At 31.0% G+C, this 20,895-nt stretch overlaps 3 protein-coding genes across 3 annotated transcripts; all 3 read right to left on the bottom strand.

Annotated features, from left to right (window-relative positions):
• On the bottom strand, positions 1–7,678 carry sl (small wing phospholipase C gamma 1). Its single transcript, XM_018548710.1, has 19 exons — positions 7,606–7,678; positions 6,579–6,773; positions 6,131–6,280; positions 5,918–6,056; positions 5,572–5,734; positions 5,165–5,478; positions 4,885–5,091; positions 4,366–4,786; positions 3,039–3,350; positions 2,696–2,877; positions 2,417–2,594; positions 2,217–2,282; positions 1,862–2,053; positions 1,317–1,538; positions 1,029–1,235; positions 561–942; positions 326–465; positions 101–224; positions 1–23 (listed from the first exon to the last, which is right to left on the bottom strand). Exons 2-18 carry the CDS (start codon positions 6,751–6,753, stop codon positions 102–104), a joined length of 3,573 nt encoding a protein of 1,190 aa, XP_018404212.1. The 5' UTR covers positions 6,754–6,773; positions 7,606–7,678; the 3' UTR covers positions 1–23; position 101.
• A 2,433-nt stretch (positions 7,679–10,111) lies between these two features.
• On the bottom strand, positions 10,112–14,186 carry LOC108780971 (uncharacterized). The gene is made up of 8 exons (XM_018548823.1): positions 14,052–14,186; positions 13,853–13,972; positions 13,035–13,152; positions 12,535–12,796; positions 12,148–12,238; positions 11,863–11,999; positions 10,277–10,409; positions 10,112–10,162 (listed from the first exon to the last, which is right to left on the bottom strand). The coding sequence occupies exons 1-8, from the start codon at positions 14,184–14,186 to the stop codon at positions 10,112–10,114; spliced, it is 1,047 nt and encodes a 348-aa protein (XP_018404325.1).
• A 1,473-nt stretch (positions 14,187–15,659) lies between these two features.
• On the bottom strand, positions 15,660–20,038 carry LOC108780835 (uncharacterized). The gene is made up of 7 exons (XM_018548652.1): positions 19,892–20,038; positions 19,677–19,796; positions 16,731–16,848; positions 16,350–16,611; positions 16,125–16,247; positions 15,893–15,983; positions 15,660–15,806 (listed from the first exon to the last, which is right to left on the bottom strand). The coding sequence occupies exons 1-7, from the start codon at positions 20,036–20,038 to the stop codon at positions 15,660–15,662; spliced, it is 1,008 nt and encodes a 335-aa protein (XP_018404154.1).
• Between the last annotated feature and the right edge of the window lie 857 nt (positions 20,039–20,895).

The raw sequence follows: 20,895 nt of genomic DNA, 5'->3' as shown, positions 1-20,895 counted from the left end.
GCTTTATTTTATGTATTATGTACCTGTATGAGACGAAAAAATTTTTAAGTATAAAACTAAATCATAAATTTTAATTTGAATATCAATAATAATGAATAACTTTAAATGAAATTTCTCATTACTGATGAAGTTGCAATATGTATTAATAAGGAAGCAAGCTCAAGATCTTCGCTATATATGTTTTTTAATGGAACACTTCTATATCCCATTCTTAAACAGCGTACCTGAACAAAATGAAATTTTAATAGAAAACAAAGATCTTAAGTGAGAATGTTTTAAATAACATTAAACATAAATGTTTAATAAATAACAATTAAATACTCACAGGATAAGTAGCTTGTCCTATGAAATTGCTGTCGCCAAACATATCTTCGTCTTGTACTAAAAATCGTATAAGAGCAAAATATGGATTGAATACTTCGAATTCGCATGTTTCATTCCACATTGGATTAAATCCATTATCCTCTATTAGAGAGAGAGAGAGAGAGAGAGAGAGAGAGAGAGAGAGAGAGTAATGTAACGTTTAATAAAATTATAATTTAAAATATATAGATATTTACGTATCGTCCTTGTTGTTAATTTTGTTCCAGAATCAAAATCTGCACCTATAATTTCGATCTCGACGGATGGACTGGCAGTGCCTCTTCCTGATCTCATTAAATGTCTCGCTCCAATAATTTTTAAGCTAATTTTGAGTGATTCAACGCCATACAATGTATTTTTGTCGTATGGGTTGAAGTCAGATCTAAACATGAATTCTGGTTTCAATAAATAGCCACAATTGCCATTTTCCTTAAACTTAGCTTGATTCAATTGCATTGATTTATCTCCAGTTTGATAATTCAAAGCTACCATCTGACAACCAGAATTCCACATTGGTATGGGATTATAATTAGATGAATCGATACGTTGCCCCTTTGGATAAACTCTACTAAATTGAACCTAAAATAAAGAAAAATAATTTATTTACTAAATATCTAATTTGCATTTTAATATTTTAATGCATCTGTACTCTCGATATTTATTACCTGATGATACTTGATAAAAAATTTATTTTCTTGTTGACACATTAATTTTTCGGCTTTTGTTTCAGGAAAACTACTCATTTCATTGAACGTAAATCCCTTGGTTCTTATTCGTTCTATGTTAAATGCAACTGATCTGCAATATACTATAAGATTAGACATTTCCTTAGCTATTCTCCATGCTCTTTCCATTTCTTTGTGTTGACTTTCCTAACAAAAGCAATAAAAAATGCACACGATGCTAAATAATATTTGAATTTAATATAAAGAAAATTTATTTTACATATTTACCCTAACACTTGCATTTTGTGCAGTCTCTTTGATACTTGACATCCATTCTAACGCGGCATCTTTCGAAGGCGTCGCTACTTCAAATACTGAACACATACTAGGATTTTGTATTCTTAAAATCCATTCCAAACCTGGTCTTTCCCCAATTGTTAATTCTACCACAGCACCCATAATATCTAATGAACCTTTTTGCAAGCTACCAAGCATCATAGAATCCGCTGACTAAAAAAAAATCACTTACTTTTTTAAGTTAGGTGTATTATACGATATTAAATACTTCGAATAATTACAAGATATAATGTGTGTTTTACATCAATATTACAGTTTATTTTCTGACCATTATTCATATGCGTAAATATAAAATTTAAAATTAATAAATTTCGCTCATTTTTTGCAATGCAAATTAAATAAGTAAACGGTTTATATCGAGCTAAATGGATTTAATATCGTTCTTAGAATGGATTTAATATTATTCTAAGAACAATATTAAATCCATTCAGCTCAATATAGACCGTTTACTTATTTAATCAAAATTTAAAACTTACGTCTCCTTGAGATTCTTGTTGATCAATTTGTTCTACATAATTAGCAGGAAACCAATGTTGTTTTTTACCACCATAATCACCTCTCCACCATCCTCCGCTTTGCGGGTTAACGTTAGTAATTATAGCATGCTTGACTAAGGTCAATTCATCATCTCTTTTAGCTTTATAATCGTAAATAGCCTTAACAGTAACCTTTAAAGCAATTCGATGTATTAATATATCGAATTAACACATCTACGATTAATATCTACTTTTGCGAAAAAAAAATATTTCTATATATTTTTAGCATGTTATAAAAATTGATAAATACGAAATTCGATAATTATCGGTATCATCTCGGAATTATAAAGCTTACTTTTGATATAAAACTTGTAGGATCCATATAACCTGGGATACCATAAACAGATCCATCATCATTATCCTAAGTATAGAGGAAAAGGAACGTTACAATGTTTCGTATCTCTTAGCATTTTGTGATAATATATAATTTACATATTATTTACATATTATATATATGAACTCAAATAAAAATCGCATAAAAATAAATACACATACCAAACTCATTCTTCTGATAACGTCCTGATTAACAGGGTGGCTTAATTTAATCTTTTTGAACAGTGGATGTCGTTCATAATAATTGACTAATTCAACTAAACTCTCAAATTCTACAGTTCCAGTGGTATACAGCCTCCCTTCGAGTTTTATTTTACAGTGTTTTATCTTCTTTTCCGCTCTATAATAGAATATAATTTATATATATTAGTATACGAGAAGTAGATTATATAAAATCTAAAGCTATACGGAAAACATACGAGACGCTTTAAGGAAATATACCTAAATGAAATTGCATAGCAATTACTTTCTCTTTCACTAGGTCTTACTAAAAATGCACCATCTATAGGTATACGCTTTAGCATTTCTTCTGCTGCGATTCGAGTACATTCGGGATGCCACCATTCTTTTTCCTCGTGTTTGTTTGGTTGAGGCACTGGTTCTTGTAACGTGATTAGAAATTCCTATTCATCAAAGACAATCATGTACTACACGGTTTTATTTCAAAACAAATACTTTTGTTCCTGATTCAGGATATATATATATATATATACACGCACGCACACGTGTACATATAGAATATTTCACTTACAACAATATATTTTTTATAATATATTGCACTTACTTGACTTCTAAGTGGATGATTACGATAATGAGTAATTAAACTGTACAGACTGTCAAAACAATTGGTGTCAATAAGATAATACTGCGTTTGACCCATTTCTTGCTTCAGTTTAATACGGCAATGGTTCACCTTTCCTTTACGCCAAAATGATAAACAGTAATCACCCACAAATGTAACACATTCTCGTACTAGAAAAGTACCATCTCCAAGATAGGAATAACGTCGTAGTAATTCTTCAGCCTCTTCTCTTCCTCTTGCTAATTTTCCATGAAACCATTTTTCTCCAAAGTGTAATTCATCATTTGGTGCACCCTTTCAGAATTTTTTAAAACACAAGTTACTTTAACATATTGTTTAACACATATTTATATCCATTATAAACAAGGTTGGAAGGTAACTAGTTAATAAGTTACAAATTAGATAAAAAGTTATAGAGTTAATAATTTTCAACTTAATTTAATTAAACCTTAATTTATTAACTTCTTTTAAGTTAGTTTTTTTATCTTTCTAAATGCTATTATTATTTTGCAATTAATGCAATTATTTTCTATAAAATCTTAAATATTGAAGAATTAGTTTAGAAAAAGCTCAAGGATCGATATGATATAAGAGCGACGTTTGTAGTGCTCGAAAATGAACTTGGTCTGCATTTAGAGAATGCTATCAATGCTATACTGCATTATGCTATTCTCGATCGTTTTCCATCTAATGAGCGATACAAAGAAAGAATAAAAGCTTTTTATTTATATATAATTTTCAAAGAACGTATAAGCATGACCAGCACAAGGAGGAATACAAGATTACTTGCATTTTAAAAAATATTGTAACATTTTATTTTTTTCTTTTATAACATATATAAGTATGAAAATATTTATATAAAAATACTAAAAATTAGTTTTTTATTATATAGGGTACATTTTATTGTCAATAAGAAATATCTTTATTTCATATAATTTAGAAATAAAATGTTAATTAAATTTATTTGATAATCTATATTGTAATAGTTTTGTTGTTTAAAGTAATTCGTTTTTTTTTTTTAAATTAGGATATTCTAATTTTTAATAAAATATATTCTAATATTTTTAATAATTTTCAAAATTAACTTTTGATTTTATTTGAGTTAATTCAATCTTATATAACGCGTAACTTTAATAACTGAATTAATTTTTTATATTTATTCAACTTTTAACTTAATTACATTATATAATCTCATAAACTATTTACTTTAACTTAATTTAGTTTAAAAAAACTCACCCAATCTTGTGATTATAAATCACAATTAATAATGAATCTAATTTATATTGTATTTTTTGTATAATGTACATACATCTAACGATCTCCGAACGCCGTTTTCTTCATCGTCATCGTGCTCGATTTCCTGTGCTCTTGAAAATGTATCTGTATAAAATAACTTTTGTTGGGTCAATACAAAAAAATGAGGATTCCATTCTCTATCAATAGGATCTTCCAGATAAAGAATTCCATTTTTCACAGTATTTCTGAGATCCATCTCTTGTCTGCTTTCATCATTTCGAATAAGAAATGAGGATTCATCAACACCATCGGGAAGTTTTTTGTGTTTTAACAAAATTTTTCTACGTAATGCATATGGTGAAGGTAGACAAGTTTCATTCTTGTCAACAGGTTGGATTAACAGCATGTCACCAAATACTTCCTGCATAGTAGTTGCCATTTTACGTTGTTGGGGTAAAGTACAATTATCCTCGATAGACAAAATAACAGGATATCTATGTAAATAAAACGTGTTCAATAGAAAAATAATAGTTATGTAAAAATAATCAGTTTGATTGTTTCTTTTCATTTTTTGCTCCTTTTTGAGACCTACTCAGATGTAGCAAAAGCATGCTCCTTGATAGTTTTAATAACATCCAAAAATTTGATTTTAGTAGTAAGAGTGTGTCCATGAAATATAAATGGCATTCCATCTGGACCATCCCAACAATCAAGTTCTATACATCTGCACCCTGCTCTCAGCGCGCGGACATAGGCTTGACAGCTGCTTTCACTGCTAATCTGGTCTCCCATCAAGTATCTAGAACATCACACACGTAGTTAGTTGGAATAGTTGGAAAGTATGCACTTTTATTTGTTTAAATATATCATACGTGTTATGCGATGACGCTATCCAATAATATGCAAGGGGCCGAGTCATATCTTGAGAAACTTGGTTGAATTTTTGATTCCATATGTCGTTATGCTTAGAAAATAAGAAGTCTATAAATTCTGAAACAGTAAAGTATGGCTCTTGTATGTCTCTTTGAGAATCTTGCAAGTAGTCTCTAATGAAACGCGATATTTCTAACTCATTATTCCCCAATCTGTCTTGCTGCTCAGTTACTAAAAAATTTTGAAATTCTTGGAGAGTAATAGTTTGTCCAGTTTTAGAATAATTCAACAGTTTGTGCCAATCCGCAAAATTCTGTAAAAATATTGTATCAATTATAATTTGTGCACAGGTAAATGCTGACGTTGATCTCTTTTTATATACAAAAATACTACAGTATCTACTCACATTTTGATCAAACATTAATTTATGGTACAGAATGACAAAATCATCAAAACTAAGTTCATTCCGATTTCTCGTATCTACTTCTTGGAACAATTCTCTGAGTCTATTTGTAGCAATTTTGCAATTAACCCGAGGTAAAAATGCTTTCACATCTTTCAATGTGACCCTGTCAGTCGGTAAAATAATCATGAAAACAACAGTTAATGATGAATAGATGATTGATATAAAAAAAGTAGTGACATATAAATAATCTATATTTAAATCACATTCAATATCTTATCACATTCAATATCTTATAGAGATAAATATGTAAAATATAAGAATAAATAGTGTTAGAAGAGAAACTTACGTTTCACGGGAATTTTCCATCGCGTAAAATTCTTTTCTAAGCCACCTTTCAACTTGTAATGGATATGGTGCACTTATAGTGTCTTGTACTAAGTGACGCAATCCCTTGACCCATAGCTCACATTCTTTTTCACTAAGAGCTGACATAAATAATAATTAATATGTTTTAGCAAAAGTAACCAACACTTGATTACTCAAACAATATCATATTTACCAGATATGGAAAGAGTTTTCAGTCTAAATTCTGATCCATAATATATCACAAAACATCTTAAATTTTCAATTCTCTTAGCATCTTCAGGCCACTTTTCAAAGTCTTTAGATTGTTTTCCTATCCTAACTTCTTTGACCTCTCGTATTTCCACTGTAAATAAATATAATATTTAAACAATTTAATCAATTGCAATATTTAAAATTGTTATAACATATATATATATATATATCATAATAAGTATATAAAAAAATTTCTTAACATTTATGAATCAATCACAGGTGGTATATTGCCAAAATCGTAAGATTTATTCATAACTATTATAGACTTTTTTTATGTATATGTATAAACTTTTATATATATATATATATATATATACATATAATATTTACAAAAATATTAAGTAAATAGAATTGAAATTCCACAGATCTATGTATATAGACAGGATCACCTGAACCGTCGAAAGGTCTAAAAGTTGCACTCCTAGACCAAACAATTTGTCTTGTTTCTCTCCTAATCATAAGAGTTTTCTTTTCCGGCCGTTTTCTCGGAAAGAACTTAGTCACTACGGTACCTCTTTCAAGTTGACTAATAATCTGTTCCATTTCAGGAATAATTCCATTCATTTTTCGAGATTTTTATTACTCTGTAATAAATATAGTAATGTAACTTTAAACTTGGCATAAATTGTTTAATATAGCTTTAAAAATGCTATATCCTGTCAAATTGTGATAAATAAAAACATTAATTTTTTAATAAAATATTTAAATAGGTTAGAACAAAGATAATATTGAAGATATTTGATTCAGTAATATTAAATAAGATAGTTTTCAGAACTGTGTAAGTATTGTTTATTACACAAAAAGTTGTGAATAATACAAATTATTATAGAAATAGGATATTTCTTATATTGTAAAGTTAATGTGTTACAAAATACCGATATCTAATCGTATCTCCCAATCGTGTTTTTAAATGACAGTGAATTAAGTACATTTTATATTACGTACATTTTAACTTACGAAACTTATATTAATAATCTGATTTATATTTTATCATCGCCATATCTCCATAGATAACGCGCGCGTTTGCGAGGGATATATATTTTGGCTTTTTCGGACTTTCTCTACTAGTCGAAACATCTTTTTGTAACATCTACAAGTAGGTACTACAAAATAAAACTAATCAGAAACCTAACCTAATCGATTTTCCTCAAGATTGCAAGAGAAGATATAGGTACATACACATGGCGTGTAAATAAAATGATAACAATTATAACAGATACAGCAGACATACGCGATCCTAGATACGTATTCTAATATGTTCCGTTTGCTCTTGCTCGATCAAGATGCCAGTTTTCGAAGGCAATGCCTGTGTATGTTATCGTGAATCTTTTTCGGCACGCGCAATAATTTCCATCACTTTTATCACGATGCTTACGATGTATGTATACATACTCACAAAGAGAAGATATGTCATACCTGTCTCCGGAACACTGTTGATTAAGCTATATAAAAACACGTTTCACACTTATCATGTGTAGGTATTGTTCACAATTCGCGTTTACATGAATTAGAGACTTCCGATTGTTTTTCCGGCGTCAGAGCACTTGAGCAGAAGAAGGGAGTTGAAAGGAGTCTCATACATACGATGTCAAATATTAATGCATAAGGATCGCGTACTCCCGCCGCGGATACCTCTTCTTCTTCTTATTATTTAATGGCTCCCGCAAGCGATCGCCTAGCCAGTATCTACCAGTATCCCATGTAGCGATGTGGAACGCTCCGCGCACGTCGCGCACGCCTTCGGCTTCAGTGGGAGGGCGCCGCGCCGGTGAGAGAGTGAATCGGAGTATCGGAAGAAGGACAACAAGAGGCGGTAGAGTTTAGGAGGAGTAAGATATGTTTTCTCTCCAATTAGGAAATTTAATACAAAGATATTGAAGCAAAAGATACGAATAGATACGATTGATATGCACGCACGCACAATATAATATATATCGCGTATGCAGTATCTATAGATTGTACCATATATGCTCGCGCGCGTCACTTCTTCGCACAATTAATTAAGAAGCAAAACAAACAATAAAATAATAATTAATAAAACAAAAAATACTTTTAGCGGTCATTTAATACTCGCTGTATAATAAAACTGCTGCGCGTTGCGCATATTTCGTATTTCTTAACTTTACATTTTCATTATGAATTTTTGCACCCACGTGCGAAATAAATATTAAAATCTGTGTGTTATGCCTAGTTCACACTGGATGCGATGGACGATATCCAATAAATGCTTTATTGCTTTTGCTCACCCGACGATGTAAAGCAGAGTTCTTATTGGTTATCGCTCGTCGCGCCTAGTGTGAACTAGGCATTAGAGAGGTCAGGAATTAGAATTTAACCAGTCAGAACAAAGTGGACAAAAATTACTGTTATATCCGACTGCTCAAATATTACACGTTGATATGAAAAACGACGCACGCGTATTTCAATAAGTATGTCGCAAAAAGCAATGCCATCTGATCGAAGCAATTTTTTTTATCTATTAAACTAAATCTGACGCTTCAGCACGTATAATACATACATATTACAGTAGCACAATAATAATTAACATTATTAGCAGTCACAGTATAATATAGCATTATTATTATTATAGTATCACCGCAGTTGTAGTATAGTGTGTATGCTATAAGTTAATAAAACAACATCGAAATTAGATTATTTTTTCGTATGTGGATGCAGAGTTGTGCTAAAATTCAATTATTGTATTTTAATATCGTAATTCAATTGCGTTGTAATTGAATCATATTGAATAATTCAGACTTCAGAGTTGGGAATTATTAATTAATAAATGTAATTTATAATTACGTTTGCTCTTTGATTATACAATTACATGTAATTACAATTACAGTAATTGTTGAGTTGTGCATTTAATTCATTTAAAATTATAATTGTAATTACATACGAATTATACTTTTACAATTACGCAGTTATAGTTGATCCACACATGCAAGAGCATACGGTTCCGCATTTCATTAATAAATGTCGCCCAGACATTTATTAAGTTCGCTTTTTCCTGAATCAGATTCTCTGAACAGTTTGGAAGAATGCTTTCAAGTTATATGAGTAGTGCGACTTATTTTATTATTTCCGTTCCGTGCGCTCTCTGTGTTCTGCCGTTTTCGAATGAAGAGCGCGTCGCTAGGGAAGACGAGCGGTGTCATTGCCAAAAAAATGCACAAACAGAATCGATTTGACGGTAGTCTCGCGCGCATGTTTTTAAAACTCGGCCGCTACTGTCAGCGATTCGGTTCGGTCGCGCGGGCGTAACAATTTTATCTTCATATACGGAAAATCTGGAGATCTCTTCCTAAGATAATGGCTGAAAATTTCATGGAAAGCATGCCTCATCATACGCGCTGCCAGGTCATACTCCGATAACAAAGTAGATTGGACAACTTACAAAGTAAACGTATTTTAGTTTATTGAATTTATTAATAATATGTAGATCCTGAATCAAAAGTTTTTAACAATTCTGTTTTTCTTTTTTTTAGGAAAAAAAAACACAGAACTGATCCAGACTGATTTTAAAAAAATAATGGAAAAGTATAATGAAAAGTTACTTTTTCGAGTAACAGTAATAACTGTAACGAGTTACTTTTAAAAAGCGATAACTAATAACGGTAACTCATTAACTACTTTTCGATAATGAGTAACTGTATAATTTGTTACTTTTAAAAAGTAACTTTCCATTCTCTCTCTCTCTCTCTCTCTCCCTGTTTATACATTGTTCGGAATTACGCAAGTCATTGAAACGCTAATGTAATCATTATTATTATTATTATACATTACAAATATATGTTACATAGCTATAAGGTATAATAATAAACTTATATTGCCATGTAACAATTACTATATAGATGCAATTTCATAACCAGATGCAAGAGACTAATTTATTAAATAGTAGACACACTGGTCATTGGTATAATTATTCCAGAGATGCGAGTACCGTAAAGTATGACATGGAAGTTTGCACGACCTTAAAAGTATTAGGTTAATGTCGTATCATTAAAATCATTTTATATGTACCTTTGTCACAATTATTATATACGTAAATATCGCGTTTGTGTAGATATCACTTATTTATTTTTACCATAGTGAAATTCTCCCTTGAGAAGGTGTAAATCTTGCAAGCGCTCAAAAAAACAGGTTGAAGGGCTTTTTGCATGACAAACAGGAGCATCCTTTGCGATTTGGGAGTTGTTTCGTACCAAAGACTATTGTAGCTGCAATGTACTTAATTAATTCACTATCATCAGTAAATTAATGTGCGCTAACTATATTCCATAATAATATATAAATAATATAGTAAACAAGGCTGTAGGATCAGTCAACCGCTGGTTATTATTATGTTGCATATTTTATAAATTGATATTATAATGTATCGTCGTACGTTTCGACTTCAAATGTAAGTCATCTTCAGCTCATACAATGCAAGTCAGATGTCTCATCCAATAGTTACAAATCAATCGATGTGTTGCGCTTCACACTCTGCAGAAACTCGTCAGAGCGGTAAGTGTTTTTATTCACAAACAGTTGCATAGCTGTGTGTTTGAACAACTTTATGCTAAAATTCGAGCAATATAATTAACTTAGTATGTGGATAAACAGAAAATGTAAATTTAGTTACCCTAATAGAGGCTTCAATATGTTGATGTAAAAAGAATTGTAGATTTCGTCGCAAGTAACAGAAAATTAGATGTAGTCACATAAAACTTTTAAAACAATAACGACCGTCAATGTATGGTATATATCTTGTCTGTAAGAAGATCGGTTGAATAATAACAGTAAATACAAATATCTGTTTGGATCATTATTGCGATACATGAAAATTATAAATCTTATTGAGAATTTCGGTGTAAGCATTAACCGCCAAAAAAAAAATGCCTGAAAAATTTGCAAAATGACGCTTTAAAGTCATGCTTACACCGAAATTCTCAATAAGATTTAATTTTCATGTATCGCAATAATGACCAAACAGATATATTTGTATTTACTGTTATTATTCAACCGATCTTCTTACAGACAAGATTATATACATTGACGCTCGTTACTGTTTTAAAGTTTTATGTGACTACATCTAATTTTCTGTTACTTGCGATGAAATCTACAATTCTTTTTATATCAACATATTGGAGCCTATTATGGTAACTAAATTTACATTTTCTGTTTATTCACATACTAACAATAAGTTAATTATATTGCTCGAATTTTAGTATAAAGTTGTTCGCAAACACACAGCTATTTGTGGATAAATCATTTATCGCTCTGGGATGTGTTCTAAAACATAACTTTGATAACTGAAATCTATAATTGACGTAACGTAAACTATATAGCTTTTTAGTAATCAAAGTTACGTTTTGGAACACAGTCCTGATGGGTTCCTGAGTGTGAAACGCAACATCGATTGATTTGTAACTATTATATTGGATGAGACATCTGACTTGCATTGTATAAGTTGAAGATGATATAAACTACTTAAAGTCAAAACGACGATACATTATAATATTAATTTATAAAATACGCAACAGAATAACCAGCGATTGACTCTTATAGTCTTGTTTACCGTATTATTTATTTATTTTGTTCAAATAAAGGAGTCGTTATCTTTTTCTAAGTTTAACTACTTATTGTTAGTATAATTATATGTTACACTTTCCAAAAAATTTAATTTCTTACATTTTATCGCGCGTTTGAAGACTGTGATCTATCAGCTTTTGTCCCTCGAAACTGAGGCAAAATAGATGAATCAGTTGACTCAGGACATATACTACGTATCTCATCACTATAAAAACACTGGCATTGTGCTGCGTGATCTCCATGCAGTATGAAAAGTTTAACACACTTTAATCCTTTGCATTTATTTTCTCGCAATTTTATGAAAAGTATCTGATTCTATATAACTGCATATGTATAAAGAATAACATGTCGGATAGAATTTTGAAATTATAAATAAATACGTACTTGTAACAAGGTAATGCTAATCATTACTGTATTTAATGCTATTTGTAGAGCCAATGTTATCGAAAATGTATCTTCGATTAGTTGAGCGAATCTATGACAAAAAATGAGGAAATAATAATAATAATAATAATAATAATACGAACAAAAATCCCTCTCTCTCTCTCGACATTGTCAGATTACTCACTTTAATGCTTTTCGGTGTGTATATACGGAAAATGTAATTCGCTTGCGGAACGTGTTACTTGTATGAGAATGTAAAATTGTTACGGCATCACTTTCATATTCATTACATTTATACATCAATCGTTCAAATCGAAATCTGCAAATATTTTCGTAATAATAATATGCATACGAATTTCGCTAATATTACACGTCAATTGTTTTTACCCGCCTAGGGCGAAAATACTGCAGACATGTTCGATGTAAGTTAGAAGCATACAATCGTGAGCCACTATTCCAGTCACGGCTATTTCCCAAACCACGACAGCATGCCAAAAAATAAAGAAGAAATATTCTCTTTCGTCAACAAAATAATATCCTGGATGAACTGACAGTATAGGACGAGATTCGTTGAGAGGTAATACGATATCTAGTAGTGGCGGTATAAGTGACATACACAGAAATAGAAATGCGGATATGAAGCAATATACTGCAATAAATTAGAACATGTATATAAATATAAGATACACGTCGTCTACAGAAAAGAGAGAGAGAGAGAGAGAGAGAGAGAGAGAGAGAGAGAGAGAGAGAGAGAATTTCGTTCAACAATTCTAAATTGCATATTTAGAAAACAATTTCAAGTCATTATTTTCGGAAACAATAGAGATCGATGTACATATAAATATACAGGAGATAAAAATAATCGCACAATTATTTTTGATTCTTACGTGAATATCCTAAAGAATATCTCCTGCCATTTTCAGCATATCTCTTCATAATTTCGTATTCTTCCGGTGTTTCTAATTCGTCCCATTCGAGGAATAGCCAATCAGTTAGAACTTTCATCTAGGATTACTCAATTAATTAATAATATTTACAAGTACTTCTCTATTTTTAAAAATAATAATTAATTAATTCAAGGCTAATAAGAACCAGCGCGGGAGGAGTTGCGCAAATTATTAATTTGAAATAATTAACTTAATTCCGTTGTTCAGTGAAGTCTTCTTTATATAGAAATTTTTTTATGTTTTAACTCTCTTTGGAGTCCTTATCAACAATTCAATTGTAATCTGAGTTATTTAGTCAGCAGTCTGTCGAGAATAAGTCACTCTTGACAAATCTGAAGTCAACTTTTAACAGATTGATCCAAACATATTACGCTTTGGAATGATATTAGAATTTACTATCATTTCGTTCCTCCATTTGATATTAGTGAACATATTATTCGAAAATATACATATAAACTCCATCCGGACATCAATATCAAACGTTACATACGCGTTTGATATTGATGTCAGATTAATTATTTCAAATTAATTTGCGCACCTTAATTCTTCCGCGCTCTTATTGGACTTGAATTTATTTATTATTGTTATTTTTAATTAATAATTTTTTTTATATATGTATAGCTTTGCTTCATAACTTAATGTACTCTACAATAGAATTACAGTTCGAAATGCCACAAACTCGATCCCTGCGAATATGTATATATTAATATAAATTCCGTGCACAGAACATCATAACACGGCTAGCACCTCATACGTACTTTATATCGGTTTAAGTGACATGTGTACAGCTTCACCAACGTTATAATTGTCAACATATGTGCTGCCGTGGTTTGAAATATGCATTGCATGTCTCCGTCACAAATGACGAATTTAGCCAACTGGAAATACATAATTTATTTATCGTATTTAAACATTCCACGCTCCTATCAGTTTTATCAAAATGTAATTCTCAATTACCTGTGGAATAACTATAGAAAATGTACTTAAAGTCACGAAGCTTAAACAGATTAATTTCGTTTTTGGATTTTGATACGGCCATTGACCAACCAACGATGATACTTTTTTAATAACACCGTAATAATTGGAATCCATAGTTCAAAGGCAGCTTCGTCTAGTCAACTAACTTGAAAATTTTATTTTATCCAAGCTTTCATCCAAGCTCCCCCTTGGTACAAGAGGTTTATTTAAAATATACATGTGTATTTGTGTGTGTTCGTACTGTGTGTGAACATATCATACATCCATATATAATATTGATGTCATGCGCCTCTTCTACAACAGCTGCAGTTTTCGTATATATAGCTAATCATGGTGTGTCTCTACGCGGCAATGAATGACACGTAATTCTTACGTAGAGCACGAATGGCATTTATTTCCTTGACATAAATATAATGTAAAGGAAAGCGAAACCCTACATACTGACGGACATACTTTTTTGCAAGTAACTCCCTCTAAACGGAAGGATGTAATAAACATATTGATCAACTGCAGAAAGTTTCATTTTTTTCGCTCGGTTTTTTTCTCTGAAAGTTGAACCTTCTCATTTGGAAACTCGTGCGGAACGTACGTTATAAATTCATATGCAATACACACACACAATGATACTTACAAAGGCATTCGATCAAATCGTTGTAGTCAATGCGAATTGAAAATATTACGTACATATGATTATTAATAACAACATTCTAACAGGAGAATTTCTCAAAGATTATGACGTGTTTTGTTTTTACGATAATAACGTCACCGCGCAATTAATCGCCTACTAATAAATAGTTATTGAAAGGATGAAAGTACCGTACAATATGACATCGAAGTTTGTAGAACCTTTAAAATAAAAGTGTTAGATACCTGTCACATTAAAGGAGCTCCAAAGTAACATTTGCTTGTAATAATTCTTAGGTCTTACCATAGTAAAGCTCTCTAGAGAGAAAATATAAACTTTGCCAGCGCTTAAGAAACTCAATCGAAGAGTCTTTATCATTACCAATATAATTAATTTTTGTGACTTTATAGATACGTTGTACCAACAGCTATTGTATCTATAATAAATTCACATAAAAATAAAAAACAAAGATATGTAGGTAGATATTAGGGGTGTGCGGGTACCCAAAAATTACGGATATCCGAGTCTCGGGTTCGGGACGAGGATTTTTTTCGAGATCGGGTCGAGACCCGAATATTTGTAATGTTCGGGTACTCGAATTTAAAATCGGGTCGGCAGTGATCATAGATCTAGAAATTTTTTAATGGCATAAATGTGATGCTTTTTTATGATTTTTTATTAGGGTTTTTCACTCTAATGGAAAAATCGAATAAAAAATCATGCAGAAGCATCACACTTATATCGTTAAAATTATTTTTAACGATATAATATTTGTAATGTTCGGGTACCCATAAATTTCGGGTACCTGAATATTACAAACATTCGGGTTCCGACCAGATTCCGAAAAAAATTCCCGATCCGACCCGAACCCGAAATCTCGGGTACCTGCCACCCTTAGTGGACACACACACACGCGCGCACACACAAATGATAAACATTTTTTTTTTTTAGAAAGAAAAGTCTTACATTTTGTCGCGTATCTGAAGACTATGATCTATCAGTTTTTGTCCTTCGAAACTCAGAAAAAATAAGTGTATCAGTTCACCAATAACGTATAATGCGTATCTCATTGATTCTAAAATATTACTGGTGTCGTTCTGTTGCATTATCTGCAGCACAAAAAAGGTAGATATATTTTAAGCTTTTTTTGCACGGTGCATGTATGCATACCGTTTCATAATAAATGAATACATACTTGTAGCAAAGTGATGCTCATCCCTATCGTTACTATCAATATTTGTATAGCAAAAGGTACGCTAAATGTATCTTCAAGAAGTTGCGCGTACCTGTGGCAAACGAGAAAGCTATACATAGATAAAACTTTATAACGATAAATTCGAACTTGATCGTTTCAGGATATTTGTTTATCTTTTAAATGGAAATCCGCATTACATGTTATAATGGTACCCATCTTATAGTACATTTACCTTAAAGCTTTTCGATGTGCATGCACAATGAACGCGATTCTTTTGCGACATGTATCATCCGTATTAGTATTTATAGTTTTCATTTGGTCATTGTGATTATAAAATAACTGTTCGAGACGAAATCTACAAGCAATTAATATGGTATCCATTTTATGTGGAATCTGAATAGAATTATAAAAATATTCATTCTCGTTTACATTATTGTGTATTAAATTATTCATTTACCCGACTACAGCAAACATACTGCAAACATGTTCAACGTAAGTTACAAATATGCAATCGTGGGCGACTATTCCGGTTATAGAAATTTCCCAGGCTACGATAGCATGCAAGAAGATGTAGAAAAAGTATTCTCTTTCATCGACGAAGTAATATCCTGGATACGTTAATAAAATAGGGCGGGATTTGTTGAGAGGTAATACAACATCCAATAGTTGCGGTAGAAGAGACATTGACAGGAACAGACAAAGAGCTATAAAGCAATATACTACGCAAGAAGAGATGAAATAATTGTTAAAGTGTATGTATTTTTTTAAAACAAAGGAAGTAGTGATAAGAGGTGTGCACCGTGTGTGCGGATGAAGATTGCACACAATTTATTCTTACATGAGTATCCTAAAGAATATCGTCTACCATTCTTGGCATATTTCTTCATAATGTTGTACTCTTCTGAAGTTTCCAATGCATTCCAGTCGACGTACAAACGATCAGTGAGATCTTTCATCTAACAATAAGATTTGATTATACATTATAGCAATGGGCATCTTTGTAAATTAATATACTATTATATAGAATTTTATGTAAAGCTTAAGATATTATTGTATATTTAAAAATATATAATTTAAACGTACGTTACGGAACGATTAAGCTGCGTTCTCCATTATTTATTGCGAGTATTGGAAACCTGTAATTCGCGTTACGTATATATAGGTACATGTATTACAGATTTTCAATACTAGCAATCAATAACAGAACACAGCTCTATATATATATACAATATATGTATATATAAAATATAGTAATAACAGAGTGGATAACCTTATCTCATAAAAATAACTCGTTATCGTTACTGTTATTTTTTTTTTTAAATAACCCGTTCTCGTTACTCGTTATTAATTTGCAACAGTAATTCGTTACCGTTATTCAAAATATAATGAATCGTTACCTTTTTGTTACTTTTTTCTTGACACTAATTTAACTAAAAAAGTCATACCATAAAAAATGAAAAGGGCAAGCCAAGTTAAAAAAAAGATCTTCAAAAATTTAAACAATTAAAAAAAAAATTTAAAAAAAAATTAAAGGTGCCAATTTTCAAAGTAAATAAAGTGTTAAGGTCATATACGACATTTGATCTGCGCGCGGGGCGGTGCGGTGAGGGGGACAACGGAAGGCGGAGGCGATACGAAAATCGGTCGAAAGTTGCATACACTTTATGTACGTTCACTTTGAACTGGCACCTTTTTAATTAATAATATATCAGTTACTATTCATGGTAATATATTATTATTAGATAAAAAGGTTTAAATTTTTGAGGATTTTTTTTTTAACATGTCTTGATCTTTTTATTTTTATGATATGATTTTTTTTAGGATATATCACTTACATTTAGAGTACAGAGATATATCAAAAATATATTTAAAAAATGATTTAAAAAACTACTATGTAACGAAAGAAAGTGAAAGAGAAAGGTGGTGGGGAGAGAGGGAAAGGGGGAGAGGGTGTGGTTGGTCGAAGTTGGTGGAGGTTTGAATGAAAGATGAGAGAGGGGAGAGAGGTGCACATGACTGCGGACAAAGAAGGAGAAGGAGATGTTACTTCATTTTTTTCATGAAAATCATCACTTTTCGACCGCTTGTGTGTCCAGAACGGCTTGACCAGTTAAACATTTTTTTAGCTCAAATCACTCATGGCGATGCCACCTTTTTTAGGATATATTACGTGCGATTAAAAATTTTTTATATTTTAGTAGTTATGAATCCCCCAAAAATGGACTTTGGTGGCTCGAGATAAGAGTAGACTTGTAGTGTTTTTTAGTTTTTGAACATGGTCTGAGATATAATACTACCGCGTCTTCTGATATGTGTAAAATGATAAACGCTTTTTTTCAGGCGTGTAAATGAACAATATTCAATACTAAGGACCGTTAATATATAAGAACATAACTAATACAAATACGAAGCCTATAAACAGTCTAGTTTGGATCTTTTAAACGCTTACATATAAACTACCGCGGTACTATCTCGGCTGAGGTAATTTTCGCAATACGAATAATTTTCCAGATTTAGTATTTTCAGATTTTTAGAATTGCGTTTCAAGACCGACGATTGTTCAGCGCGCAATTGGGGGGGACTATGTATATTAGTTAATTATTAATTTAATTTAATTCGTGATAGTACCGCGGTAATTTATATGTAAGCATTTAAAAGATTCAAACTAGACTGTTATAGGCTTCGTATTTGTATTAGTTATTGTATACAGGGTGTTAATTTGAAAAATTTCCAGCTGATTATCTCGAAAAATATAAAAGATACAAAAAAAAAGTTAAAACACGTGTTCCATGATTTCAAAGGGGAAAGAGAACGGCACTTTCAATTTTTTCATTTGGAGAGCGTTTTCAACGTAATTATAAAGGTCAAATTTGTTTTTTTAAATGGAATTATATATTTTTTGTTACAGGATCTTATTCTAATTTTAAGTAAAAAAACAACTTCTGTAGGAAACATTTTTTTGTTCGATCATTATTTTAGGAGATATTTAAGGAAATAGCAAGTCATAGTTACTGCACAAAATTTCATCATTTATTATAACAAATGTTTATAACATAATGGATCTGTTTTTTGTTCCTGCACTGTCTGAACTAGTGCACACGGTGCAATAAGTTAAAATGAAACAAACGTATATTTGTTACATTTCAACTTATTGCATCGTGTATACTAGTTCAGACAGTGCAGGAACAAAAAACAGACCCATAATATATAAATTATATAAATTATAACAAATGAGGACATTTTGAATATTTGTTATAATAAATGATGAAATTTTATGCAGTAACTTATGATTTGCTATTTTCTTAAATATCTCCTAAAATATAGTGATCGAACAAAAAAATGTTTCTTACAGAAGTTACTTGGTTTTTTTTTACATAGAATAAGATCCTGTGTGTAATAAAAAAAATATACATTTCCATTTAAAAAGACAAATTTTACTTTCGAATTACGTTGAAAACGCTCTCCAAATAAAAAATTGAGAGTGCCGTTCCTTTTCCCCCTCGAAATCATGGAACACGTACGTGTTTTAACTTTTTTTGTATCTTTTATATTTTTCGAGATAATCAGCTGAAAAGTTTTCAAATGAACACCCTGTACATGTCCTTATAATAATAACATTAAATATCGATTGGACTTTTCCTGTGCTGCATTCAAAGGTGTACACTATAAACATGTTGAAAAATTGTATCGCAAGTAAAAGTATAAGGTATCCAATTCCATTTGTATTCAAGAACACGTCTATTAGAACTAAGACACTTTGTATGTACACAGCATTGTACTATACTTTATAGCGGTTAAGGTAGCTCGTGTATAGTTTCACCAAACTCATGATTGCTAACATAAGTGATGTCATAGTTTCAAAAATACATGGCAAGTCTTTGTCACATGTTACAAATTTGGCCATCTAAAAGTATGTATATATCATTAGAGCATGCTAAGTATTTCTCTATGTATACTCAATATGTTTTTAAAAATAATCTTATATATAAAAAGTGTCACCTGTGGAACATTTATAGAAAATGTGCTCAAAGTCACCAAGCTGACACAAAACAATCTCGACTTTGGTCTTTGATAAGGCCATTGACCGGCCAACGATGATATTTTTTCAACAATATCATAATAATGATTTCGAGTAACAGTATCCATAACTCACGAGCGATCCTTATTCGTTTCTGATCTCGCGCAGACTGATTGAAAACATGTCACCAAAGTCCTCGTTTTACTCGAATCCTCATCTCTTGTTACGAGAAATTGTTTGCATGAGATCTCAAACACATATTGTACATACATAATAATTTTATAAACGTTATAGACTTATAACGATTTTGCATAGCAATTGCGGTATGTCAGAGCTAATAAAAAATGACATGTTACTCTTATAGGATAATAAGGCACTGCATTTATATAGATGATGTCCCATTGACAAGCATGTTTCACGAATTCTTTTTACGAATTCCCTCCCGTGTATATGAGACACATGTATCGATTGTAAAATTTCCATGAAAACTCTTCAGTCTTTTAATACACAAATAGTGACGTCTTATAACTATGTCGATTTCTATACTCTTTTCTATTTTTCTTACTAAAAAATTGACGAAAGAACGTACAGACTTTATTGCGTATACAATTGCATCCTTAGCAAGGACAGCAGAGGATTCATTGACGATTAAATAGGAAAATTAATTTTGCGGACATTGCAGATACTTTGGATGGTCGAGAGGGAAGATTAAACAACATATATACCTTACATTTTCTTTATAATAACAACGAATGAGCGTATATCTTGTAATTGTATTGCAAAATTATATCGGTAAGTCCGCTTGTATTATACATATAAAGATTATAGTTTTTGTAAATTATTATATTAAATCATATATTTGTAATTTAATATTTTTTAAGTGTATATTTATTCTTTCATTACGTAATAAAAAACATTTCAAAGTTATGTATTATATTTTTTTCTTAAAATGCAACTTTTCTTTGTTTTAACCTACTATATGATA

Source organism: Cyphomyrmex costatus, unplaced genomic scaffold (assembly GCF_001594065.2).
Source record: "Cyphomyrmex costatus isolate MS0001 unplaced genomic scaffold, Ccosl1.0 scaffold75, whole genome shotgun sequence".
Classification (NCBI taxonomy): Eukaryota; Metazoa; Arthropoda; class Insecta; order Hymenoptera; family Formicidae; genus Cyphomyrmex; species Cyphomyrmex costatus.
Note: the sequence above shows the minus strand (reverse complement) of the source record. Positions and strands in the feature narration are given on the sequence as shown.